The sequence below is a fragment of the Anguilla rostrata genome, chromosome 2 (genome assembly GCF_018555375.3).
Source record: "Anguilla rostrata isolate EN2019 chromosome 2, ASM1855537v3, whole genome shotgun sequence".
Lineage (NCBI taxonomy): Eukaryota > Metazoa > Chordata > Actinopteri > Anguilliformes > Anguillidae > Anguilla > Anguilla rostrata.
Genome location: NC_057934.1, coordinates 637,691 through 650,312, shown reverse-complemented (window position 1 = coordinate 650,312; position 12,622 = coordinate 637,691). Strand labels below are relative to the sequence as shown.

The 12,622-nt window shown below is 54.5% G+C and overlaps 1 protein-coding gene across 5 annotated transcripts in view; it reads right to left on the bottom strand.

Annotated features, from left to right (window-relative positions):
• zmiz1a (zinc finger, MIZ-type containing 1a) overlaps positions 1–12,622 on the bottom strand; it is a 143,741-nt gene that overhangs the window by 48,539 nt on the left and 82,580 nt on the right. For all 5 annotated transcript variants that reach the window (XM_064314448.1, XM_064314483.1, XM_064314457.1 and 2 more), the window contains exons 4-5: positions 5,485–5,605; positions 381–494 (exon numbers count right to left, since the gene is read on the bottom strand). In XM_064314448.1, coding sequence (XP_064170518.1) covers positions 381–494; positions 5,485–5,553 — 183 coding nt within the window. In that variant the 5' untranslated portion in view covers positions 5,554–5,605. The remainder of the gene's footprint in view (positions 1–380; positions 495–5,484; positions 5,606–12,622) is intronic.

Sequence of the window (12,622 nt, the reverse complement as noted above, 5' to 3'; positions counted from 1 at the left end):
TGGGGGGTTACCAGATTTGGGGATTGGGGTTTGGGGGTTAGCTCAGGGGGAGTTCCAGGTTGGAAGGTTGAGGGTTAGCTGAAGTGGAGTTGCCAGGTTTGGGGGTAAATGAAGAGAGGTTGCCAGGTTGGGAGCTTGGCAGGTTGCTAAAAGGGGAGAGTTGGCAGGTGGGTGGATTGAGGATAGCTGAGAGGAAGGTTGCCAGGTTGGGGGAGAGGTGTTGGGGTTAACTGAAGGGGGTTGCCAGGTTGGGGGGGTGTTGGGGTTAACTGAAGGGGGTTGCCAGGTTGGGGGGGAGGTGTTGGGGGTTAACTGAAGGGGATTGCCAGGATGGGGGGCTGTGGTTATCTGAGGGGAGGTTGACAGGTTGGGTCTCTTACCGTCAGGCATCCCATCAGGCTCTGCTCGAATGGCCGCTGGAAGGCCCGTGGGTCGCCGCACCAGTCCAGCAGCTCCGTCGCCGCCGTCTGGAAATTCGCCGGATTCTGTAAGTGCTGGAGGACAGAGAAACAGGACAGACACGCCGTGAGGACCAGAGTTCTGCCGACTGCACTTCCCCCGTAGCCCTCTGAAAAACCCCCGTTCGAAAGTCTGTGTGGTCAGTATGCGTGTGGCGGCCTGCGGTGAGTTAGCGTTAGCGCTGAGCTAACCAGCGGTCACAGACACACACACACACACGCACGCACGCACACACACACAGCAGACTGCATCATCACGGTACTACTCATGCTGATGGAAGGCCGCTGTAAGGAGGTTGTGTCGCGCTGAAGGACTCTTCCCTTCAGGACCCTGCTCCCCCAGGTTAACACAGCCCGGTCCTCACACAGCTCCATTACCACTCAGAGTCGGCTGTCTGCTGAGAAGCCTGTCTGAATAGCCGCAGGACCCCCCCCCCCATTCCACTGAACTCATAGTATAGCTCTCCCTCTGACAATGAGCCCTGTGACCTTCAGGGTCTCCGAACGGCATTCCTTTCCCAGCTTAATCCAGTCCTCCAGTCCCTCTTTTGTTTGGTCAGGTAGGTCCTGGCAAAAGGACGAGGATTTGCAGGTTTAAAAAAAAAAAAAAGAAAAAGAAAGAGAAAAAGACTGCGGAGCCAGACGACGGACAAAAGCCAGCGAGGCGGTGATGACTTCCTGCCGCACCAACAGCGCCGCTCTGGGGGGGGGGGGGGTGGGCAACAAGAGCGCTGCTCTGCCTGGGGGGGGCCTCCACTCACGGCGGCTGCTGTTGTTGTTGTTATTTTTGCTGTTGTTGTCACAATCCCTGATACCTGTAAAATGTCTCTGTTGTCTCTCTGCCAGTCACTGGAGCAGCCCTCCTCCAGATCTGTCCACGGCTCATTTGTCTTACTGACAGACAGAGAGGCAGGCTGACAGACAGACAGACAGAGAGGCAGGCTGACAGACAGACAAACAGACATTGCCTTCGAGGAACGATTTCACTTCCGGCTCAATTCAAACCATAAAACCCTGATCTTTCCAGAGCAGGTATTTAAAGGGCTAGGGCTCTTGTTTAATTCTGCTACACCTATTCAAACAGACGAGAGGTGCATAAACACACAGGGACAGTAAGACACCTGCCGTGCAGACTGAGCCGTTAGCCGTCCTGCAGCAGTGTGTGGTTTTAAACGTGGAGCTCGTCAGGACACACGAAACCGGCTCGTGTTTATTTTCACATTGCAGTTGCAGCTCCCTCGCTGGCCCCGCTCTGAATTTCCCCCGGCCGTCTTTAGGGGGCAGCAGAGGTCAGAATTTGAGGTGGAAGCTTTCATATCCATTTACAAAGCCCTCATTTGACAAGGACCGGATGAAACCAGTCTTGTTTATTTCATGAGCGGGTCCCAGCGCACTGCAGTCTCCTACAGCGTGAATCTGTGTCAGGAGAAGGGCCGCATCTGAGCGGCACCAATCCCACTGCTAGCTAAGGTCCGGGAGAAAGAAACTAAACAAAAAGGCGCCTTACAGTCAGCAACGCTACCTTTACAGAAACTCAGAGGCTACGCACACGTGCTGTTAAACGCTCTGGGGGGGTATAGATGGAGAGAGAGGGAGAGAGGGAGGGAGAGAGAGAGAGGGAGAAAGAGAAAGAGAGGGAGATTGAAAGACGGAGAGAAGTAGAGAGACAGAAAGAGGGAGAGGGAGAGACACAGAGGAAGAGGGACAGACAGAAAGAGGGAGAGAGAGGGAGAAGGGAGAGGGACAGAGAGAAAGGGAGATGGAGAGAGAGAGGGAGAGGGAGAAGGAGGGGGAGAGAGAGAGGGAGGGAGCGAGGCTTGGAAGGAAAAAAATGCATGGAAAGGGAAAAAACAATACTGGCGGTTGTTGCCAGTTTCTGCCCGAGGAGCGCCTGGTAGCGCCAGGGTGCCCGCGAGGGTGCCAGCTCAGCGCGAGCGGTGGCAGAGGTGCCAGGCGGTTGGCAGAGCCGTAGCACAGATGTTCCTGATTGTGTGGCCAAATCCCACCAATCAAACCTGACCAGCGGCCAAATCCCACCAATCAAACCTAACCAGCGGCCAAGAGACAGGGCCCCTCTGGACTGGAAGGCCGCCGCGTGCCGCCCGAGCCCGCCCAAACCTGCCTGTTTGAGCTCCTCCTGCCTGTTTGAGCTCCTCCTGCCTGTTTGAGCTCCTCCTGCCTGTTTGAGCTCCTCCTGCCTGTCTGAGCTCCTCCTGCCTGTCTGAGCTCCTCCTGCCTGTTTGAGCTCCTCCTGCCTGTCTGAGCTCCTCCTGCCTGTTTGAGCTCCTCCTGCCTGGTTTGAGCTCCTCCTGCCTGTTTGAGCTCCTCCTGCCTGTCTGAGCTCCTCCTGCCTGTTTGAGCTCCTCCTGCCTGTCTGAGCTCCTCCTGCCTGTTTGAGCTCCTCCTGCCTGTTTGAGCACAACTGTCACGTCTTCAGAGGATATTAAAAAAAAGAGGGAAAAAGGGAGGGAGGGCTGTCTCTACTCATGCAGCGTGAAAAAAGATAATTCCTTCAAGATGCGGAATTTGTGTATGAGAATTTTTAATTAAACCCAACAACTGGATTGGTGAACAATATTTCCTTAATTATTTTAATCACTTGAAGATTCTACACCAGTGAGGAGGAGAGGATAGCAAGTTAATTGTTCTGATCTCCCCTGATAATCATCTTTCTGTGCTCTGAAGAGAATGGCAGACCAGTGAATGGGCTTACTGGTGGACTAATTGGCAAGACATAAATGCTATTTATTATACTCGCCTCCAAACCGAGATCGTCTGTCACACACAAAGCTGCCTCTATTAGAGGGTGCCGGCTCACTCTGGATGATTTAAATTATCTACAGCTTAACTGTTTATTAGATCAGCTGAATGGAGATTCAATTACATGTTTTATTGTAATTGGCGTGTTTACACACACGGCACCGCCACCGTTGGCGCTGTTGAAGTTTGGGGGACGCGGGTTAACGCGTCTGACCCAGCCGGGGAAACGTGTTTATGCTGCGTTTAAATCAGCCGCGCTTGCGCTCTAATCCCCCAATCAGACGGCCATCAGCGCTGACAGCGGAAAAACACGCCTCGTTTCCAAACAACGCGTTTCCGAACGACCGGCTTGACGCCGGGACATCAGCTCTGGGACGAGGTGAGCAGTGGAGCGCGGCGGAGGTGTGGTGCGGTATGGCGGCGCGGTCGGGACGAGCGGGTTCGTTTCCGGGTCAGAACTCTCGTCTGGGTCAGGTCAGAGAATCGCCCTCCTGCTGCAGTGCTGGCCCTCGAACACAAACCCACAGATAAAGGAGCAGGGCCCCTTTAAGGGGACAGAGCGCGGAACAGTCGCCCGTTAAATCTCCGTTTCCCGTCTGACTGCCTCCCGCTTGAAACCCCCCCCCCCCCTCCCCCCCGCCCCCCCCCGCCTGTGGGGGGCTGAGGTCTACAGCACAGAGGAGCCCCAGGGAGAGGTTCTTAAATGAATGTCAGAAGCCTCCATGTGCAGTAGGAATGAGCTGGGGGGGGGCGGGGGGGGTCCCAGGAGGCTCAGCCTGTTTGGTTTAGAGCGCGGCGGTGATGGCGCATGCATGTACCATCCCACCCCCCCCTCCTCCCACCCTCGGCCCAGGGGGGCTTCAAAGACAGCCCCCCCCCCCCTGCTCCACTACCACCAAGGCTTCCTTTGTTTACCCTGATAAAGAGCAGACTTTACCTGCTCCACTAAAACCAGTCCCCCCCCCCCCCCCCCCCGAGTTTCTCCTCCAGCCCCCCCCCATTTCTCCCCCTAGTTCCCCTCATTTCTCCCACATTCCCCCCCAGTCCCCCCCACTCCCCGTTTCTCCCCAGTCCCCCCACTCCCCGTTTCTCCCCCAGTCCCCCCCCACTCCCCCGTTTCTCCCCCAGTCCCCCCACTCCCCCGTTCTCCCCCATCCCCCCATGTCCCCCCAGTCCCCCCACTCCTCCGTTTCTCCCCCAGTCCCCCCACTCCTCCGTTTCTCCCCCAGTCCCCCCACTCCCCCGTTTCTCCCCCAGTCCCCCCATCCCCGTTTCTCCCCCAGTCCCCCCACTCCCCGTTTCTCCCCAGTCCCCCCACTCCCCGTTTCTCCCCCAGTCCCCCCACTCCCCCGTTTCTCCCCCAGTCCCCCCACTCCCCCGTTTCTCCCCAGTCCCCCCACTCCCCCGTTTCTCCCCAGTCCCCCCACTCCCCCCCACTCCCCCGTTTCTCCCAGCACAATCCAAGCACTCCACTAAAAAGATGCAAATCTTGCAGATCCCCCTGAAACAGATCACCCTGAATCAGACTGGCCTGAAACAGAGAGAGACACAGAGAGGGAGAGGGAGAGAGAGGGAGAGAGAGAGAGAGAGAGAGGGAGAGGGGGAGCTTTAACCCTCCCCTCATCTGGCTAAGCCTGCCTGCTTAACTCGAGCACTGAAACACTTCAGAGGGAGTATAAATACACACGGGCCTCCCGCCCCTCACACAGCCGGGGCGCAGGACTGGGCCGCATACTTCCTAAATGAAGTCAAAGATTGGGGGGGGGGGGTGAGAAGGGAGATTCACCCCTAGAACGCGATGCTCAAACACAAGCCCCGACTGGCACTCGCTCCCAGATTTAAAAAGCAAAAGATAAAGCGATTTGGCACCCGCATGCAGGACAGCTCCTGCCAAATCTATGAGTAGTAAGCTAAACTATGTGCTGTATGCTAAGTGACGTGCTATGTGTTGTATGCTAAGTTATGTGTTAAATGCTATGTGCTATGAGCTATGTGCTACGTGCAATGTGCTACGTGCAATGTGCTACGTGCAATATGCTATAAGCTATGTGTTATGAGCTATGTGCTGTGTGCTATGTGCTATATTATGTGTGCTATATGATATGTGCTATGTGCTCTATGCTATGTGTTGTAAGCTAAGTGGCAGTGGCTTGGTGGAAGGCACCGCAGCCTAAACTGTGAGTGACAGGCTGTGAGTGACAGGCTGATAATCGCTGGCGCTTGCTAGCGCGCACACGCGGGCGGACGTTAGCGTGAGGTCACTCACCTGTTTGATACACAGCAGGCGGTCATTGGTCTGCTGTATATGCCTGTCCATCGACGGAATCGAGTTCATTGTGATTGTCTGTCGTTGGGCCTCTACCTGAAAGCCATTAAACTTCAGCACTCTGCAAGAGAGGAGAGGAGAGGGGCCGTTACTCCTGGACCTGCCAATCCCACCAAACACTGGAAATTAACGCAGGGCCTGCACTGGTGCGGCAGGAGACAAGGCCTGCGGAGTCCTCAGGCCATCACAGCTCCAGGTCACCTGACATCACAGCCACCCAATACAGAGTGATCCAATGAGAGGAGCTTAAACTAGAAGTCTCCCTAAAATCTGTCCAATGGGGCAGCAGGAGGTGAAAGTGTGAGTGTGGAGAGACCCTTACTTCATATGCGCAGTCCAGTTTAGACAGCAACAGAGGAAATCAGAATAGGCCACAATAACTCGCTTCCTGCATCTCTTTCCAGCTCAAGACAAAGAAAACCTTCAGTTCCCGCGAGCAAAGAACATTAAGCTGGCATCTGCACACTGTTTACATTACTCAAAGGTTATGTCATCCTTTGCTAAACAATTATCTACACAGGTTGTCTGAACACGTTCAAAACAGCATATTCTCCAGTCACTGTCACAGGGCCAAAGAACAGATCAGACTATTGATTTTGGAACTGGTTGGGATGGGTGTCTAAGAAAGTCTTGCGACATAGAACCCCCCCCCCCCCACTCCACCACATGGGCTACAAGCAACCTCAAATTACGACATTATCGCGAGTCACCAGAAATACGCCCCACATTCAAGGTTATCAGTTCAGCTTCAGTGGCCTGATTTATCATTGTATTCAGCGTCAAATAAACATCACACACCGCGGCCCTGCTGGTAATTTACAGCATCCTGCAGCTTTAAACGGACAGGTGGCTGAATTAATAGGCAGAAATCGGAGGCCCCCCCACCGCCCCACCCCCCACTCCGTATTTATCGCCATCACACAGTGACAAATACCAGCACACACAGAGCCAGGAAGCACCTCACTGCATATAACGCTCACTCATATAACGCTCACTCCTATAACGCTCACTTATAACTCTCACACAGGCCTGTATAAAACGCTCACTCTGGGCTGCATATAACGCTCCTTCCTCACGCTCACTCATATAACGCTCCTTCCTAACGCTCACTCATATAACGCTCCTTCCTCACGCTCACTCATATAACGCTCCTTCCTCACGCTCACTCATATAACGCTCCTTCCTAACGCTCACTCATATAACGCTCCTTCCTCACGCTCACTCATATAACGCTCCTTCCTCACGCTCACTCATATAACGCTCCTTCCTCACGCTCACTCATATAACGCTCCTTCCTCACGCTCACTCATATAACGCTCCTTCCTCACGCTCACTCATATAACGCTCCATCCTTACGCTCACTCATATAACGCTCCTTCCTCACGCTCACTCATATAACGCTCCTTCCTAACGCTCACTCATATAACGCTCCTTCCTAACGCTCACTCATATAACGCTCCTTCCTAACGCTCACTCATATAACGCTCCTTCCTAACGCTCACTCATATAACGCTCCTTCCTCACGCTCACTCATATAACGCTCCTTCCTAACGCTCACTAACGCTCACTCATATAACGCTCCTTCCTAACGCTCACTCATATAACGCTCCTTCCTCACGCTCACTCATATAACGCTCCTTCCTCACGCTCACTCATATAACGCTCCTTCCTCACGCTCACTCATATAACGCTCCTTCCTCACGCTCACTCATATAACGCTCCTTCCTCACGCTCACTCATATAACGCTCCTTCCTAACGCTCACTCATATAACGCTCCTTCTCACGCTCACTCATAAACGCTCCTTCCTAACGCTCACTCATATAACGCTCCTTCCTCACGCCACTCATATAACGCCCTTCCTCACGCTCACTCATATAACGCTCCTTCCTCACGCTCACTCATATAACGCTCCTTCCTCACGCTCACTCATATAACGCTCCTTCCTCACGCTCACTCATATAACGCTCCTTCCTCACGCTCACTAACGCTCACTCATATAACGCTCCTTCCTAACACTCACACTGGACTCCTGTTGGATGTGACAGAGGGCATGTAATCTACTCCACCAGACAGCTAAAGAGCTTTTATGCTACCAGAGCTCCTGGTACCCGCGCTCCAGGCCTGGGAGGGCACACCAGAGCTCCTGGTACCCGCGCTCCAGGCCTGGGAGGGCACACCAGAGCTCCTGGTACCCGCGCTCCAGGCCTGGGAGGGCACACCAGAGCTCCTGGTACCCGCGCTCCAGGCCTGGGAGGGCACACCAGCGCTCCTGGTACCCGCGCTCCAGGCCTGGGAGGGCACACCAGAGCTCCTGGTACCCGCGCTCCAGGCCTGGGAGGGCACACCAGCGCAGTCCTCTCCATAAATTAGAGCGCTCGTAAAAACCACAGAACAGCTTTTTACACCAGATGGAAGTTATTTGTTTGTTAACTCCTTCATTACTCATGGGGTGGGGGGGTGAGTGGGGAGAAGGTCTTTGATCAGACTGAAGAGGCGGCTCGATGCTCAGAGTGATCATTTTTTAGATGGGAAAAGGAAAAATCAAAAAGCTTAAGACGGATGGGACCACACCGTCCTGATGTAAGAACACGGTGTTTCTGTTTTCTGCGGGACGGAACCAGTGGACACCTTCTGCGAACCCATTTCCAGGAGGAGCGGGATATGTCACAATCATTTTCAAATCTGCCTCATCTGGAGTCAGCGGTGATGTAATCCCGGACTTGCAGGGGTAAAAAGAGGTAAACGGTTCCTGTTTTGAAAGCGGCTTTGCTTGGAGGGAGCAGTGACGTAACCTCTAAATGATCGCAGTACCAGCAGCACGCGGACAGTCACGGAACAACGGGCTGCGTGCTAACACATTCACAGGGACCGCGACCACTCTCCACAAAGCTGACTTATTTATCTGCTCATTTTACCATCTAAGAAACTCCACTGAGTTTCTTCAAATTAGGCAACAGCAGTGCAAAACCCCAAAGAATGCGAGTCATAAAAAGCGAAATAAAAGCACGCGCGGAGCTGGCTCAGACGCGCATTTTTTCACAATGTGATTTTCCGAGCGCGACCACAAAGACGGCGCAAGAACGAAGGCTTCACGGAACAGCGCGCAGCAAAGGGGCTGGGCGCAGTTCCCGGTAGCGGCCAGCAGGTGGCTCCCTCCCCTTCCTAAGGCCGTGGCTTCGCGAGCAGCCGCGCGCTGTTGCTTTAAGCCGTTACAAGCCCGACAAATCCTCAGCTGCCGCCTGGCTAACGGAGCGCGCTCCAGCCAGCACCGACTGTCTGACCTTGTGGTTATTGATGAACTATTTCCCCGGTCTCTGCCAATGCTCACACCTCCAGCAGTGGCCAGAGAGAGCCAGGTCAGATGCTTTCTCTTTAAGCATGCCCTGCTACGGTTCTCTTTATGTTTTTATTGTTATTTTTTTTGTCTTAATGCAAAGTTTTACTCGCGTTTAAAGTAAAAGAGCAGCAAATAAAGAGACTCAAAGCCAAACGTGCTGCCTTCAGGCTGCAGTGTCTGCTGATGCACTTTCATTAACAGTAAGGCTTAAAATGATAGGGTAGGAATGACAGACACTTTGCCTTTTTAATTGTACAGCTCCACACTCATTAGCACAATAATTTAATTCATCTCTCATGGAACCAGTAACTGCTGAATGACTGTAAACATAGAGATTAAATAGCCCTAAGTCTCAAGAGTGCTTGAGAATAATTCTTGAAAATGCGCATTTTGGAATGAGTTTCAATTGGCCTCAGTCAAGTACCATCGAGATGCTCAGTCAAACTCGACAGACACTCACGGTCTCACTGGCTGTTCTGCTCCTGGTCATTGGCTGAATCTGTTCTACCTGCACAGCAGGACACCCCCTCTTTGAGCAGTGGTCTGCACAGCAGCTCGTGTGAGATAGATCAGCCCAAACGATCAGCCCAAACGATCAGCCCAAACGATCAGCCCAAGCGGTTACATCACTGCGATTAAACAGGCCTGACACAACGAACAATGATGTGCAGATTCTGACAGCTGGGAGATTAATCAGACCGAGGGAACGTGTGATAAACACAGAGCAAAAGAAGTGCCCACACACACACACACACACACACACACACACACACACACACACACACGCATGCACACACACACACACACACGCGCAGCAGTTTCACCACAGTGTTCTGTCTGTAATCAGTGCCGTCCAGCAGGGCTGATTTCTGCAGGCAGAGGAAGCACCTTTACGAGCCCTGTTCTGTACCAGCAAGAGGACCACAAAACCCTTTGGTTACAGCATTTTTTTTTTGGTCAAACCCTGCCCCCCCCCTCCCCCTCCCCCTCCTCCCCCGTGCTGGTGGTGTCTCAGGGGCTCCTGGGGGGGCGGGGCTTGCAGGCCATCAGTGAAGCGGAGGGTCTTCCCTCACTGTCACTAGAACTATATCGCCGGGTGGAAGCCCCGCCTCTTCCCTTTCTCCCTTTCGCACGTGGCGTCTGGAGAATCTGAACACATCAGGCACAAGCGGCAGCAGATTTCTTTATTCACATCTACGGCCCGCGTGGCCAAACAGCCGGGGTTCCTGAAGGGAAGGGGGGGGTGAGGCGGGGGGGGGGGGGTTCTCTCCAGGGTACAGACCCCACAAACACTCCCCTCCAAGAACACACCCTGGCTCCCCCACATCCTCAACCCAGCACCATTTAAAGGCCCACTGACTGCTGAGAGAGAGGGAGAGAGAGAAATAGAGAGAGAAAGGGAGAAAGGAAGAGGAAGAGAGAGAGAGAGAGAGATAGAGAGAGAGAGAGGGAGAGAGAGACAGAGAGAGAGAAACAGAGAGAAATGCTCTCTGTCATCCTGGACAGTCCTCTCTGTTGGGCTGGAAAATAACGGCACGTTGGGGAGCGGGTAATGACTCCATCACCGTGGTGAGAAAACAAACACAAACACACACACACACACACACACACACACACGTGCAAACAGCCGCCACACACACGCGTCCGCACACACACACACACACACGTACACACACACACGTACACACACGCGTCCGCACACACACACACACACACGTTTGCACACAGCCGCTGCACACGCCTACACACACTCGTGCACACACACGATGGCCACACACACACACGGTGGTCGGGTCAGCGCAGCAGACACGTGGCCTCAGGCTCAGAGTTGGGGGGCCAATCTGAACCCCGATAATCTGCCTCACTTTAAGAACCAGAGTTGATGCCAATCAGAACCCCACCCACCCCCACCCCTACATGAACCCAGAACCGCACCATCACCCAGCCCCAGCCCCCCCGCACCCCATCACCATGCACCCAGAACCCCACCCCACCCCATGCACCAGAACCTCACCACCCTGCACCCATCACCATGCACCCAGATCCCCCGCACCCCATCACCATGCAAATCACGCAATTAAGCCTAAGCCCAATGATCTCGCCTAACTGGAACAGGACTATTGATCCCTTAATATTGTATAAACTGATCCCCCCGCAGCGCTGTGTCACATGACGCGGCCTCGCTGGGCACAGAGCGGGATCGGCGGAAAGCGCCGGGGGAGAAGTTCCCTCTTAATTATTAAACGCGGTGGAAAAGGAAATAGTTTTATTAAAGGTTTATTTACTGCGCGCCGTTAAAAGACTCCAGGTGCAGGCTGGGAAGGGGCCAGGCAGCGGCACAAAGTGCTGTTTGTTATGCGCGGAGAGCAGGAGGATGGAAACGTGCCTCCATTGTTGCTTTACAAAATGAGCCGTAATCCCCAGCAGGCCCCTTACCCCCCAACCCCCCCACTTACTCCAGCACCCCCCCCCCACTGCCCCCCCCCACACACACACACGCTCACACAGACACACACACACCACCGCCAGACACACACTCACCACACCACACACAGCACACACACACACACACACGCTCACACACACACACACACGCTCACCACACACCACACACACAGACACACACACACCCACACACACACACACACACACACACACACACACACACACACACACACACACACACACACACACACACACACACACCCACACACACACACACACACGACACACACACACACACGCCACGCACACACAAAATGAGGTCCCAGCTAGCTCAAGCCTCTCAGCTTTCATAGCTCGAGCGCTTCCAGCCTCGTCCACTCCCCCCGCCCCCTCAGTCCTGCTCTCCTTTCTCTCTGCGCTCTCTCACGCACACACACACGCTCCCTCCCTCCCTCCCTCCCTCCCTCACTCTTTTCCCTGACAGCTCCCATAAGCAAGTCTGCCGGGTTCCTGAGGGAGCCCCGCTCTCAGCACACAGAAACGGCTCCACCATCAGGCACATCTGCAGCGTGATTAGAAAAGCAAAGCTGTGGCGGGGGACGCACGGGGAGGGGGGGGATGTGGGGAGGGGGGGACACGTGGGGGAGGCGCTCCGTCCCCCCCATACGAACCGCCGGGGTGGGATGCAGGGAGGGACAGAGCAATATCTCCCCTCTAACGGAGTGTAACATTTCAGCCCGTCTCTCAGGCTGATCGGGGCCAGACAAAAGCAGACGGGCCGGCTCCCCCCCCCCCACCCCCCACGCGCTCCACGCCGCCGCGGCCCGCGCAGAGTCTCGGGGCCCCCCGAACCCCCCCGAACCCCCCGCCGAGACGCGTGCACATGTGCCGGGATTCCAGAATGCTCTCTTCCTCTCTGCTAACAGAGTGAGGAGGAGGAGGAGGAAGACAGGGAGAGAAGGGGGGGCAGCAGAACACTCAGATTCAACACCACACGCACACACACACACACACGTGCGCGCACACACACACACACACACACGTGCGCGCACACACACACACACACACACACACTTTGGCCAGACAGATGCAGATGGAGGGGGGGGTGGGGCAGGTTGGGCAGCTGTTGGGCAGGGGGGGTACCGCTCCACACCCAACATACTCAGATCTGCACAGAACAAGGTCACTCCACCAAATCAAATAGGAACCACAGGACTGAATCTGCACAGCCACAATCACACCAGCCTGTGGTTAAAGCATCACTAAGAGCGCAAAAGCAAATATTTAAAAATAT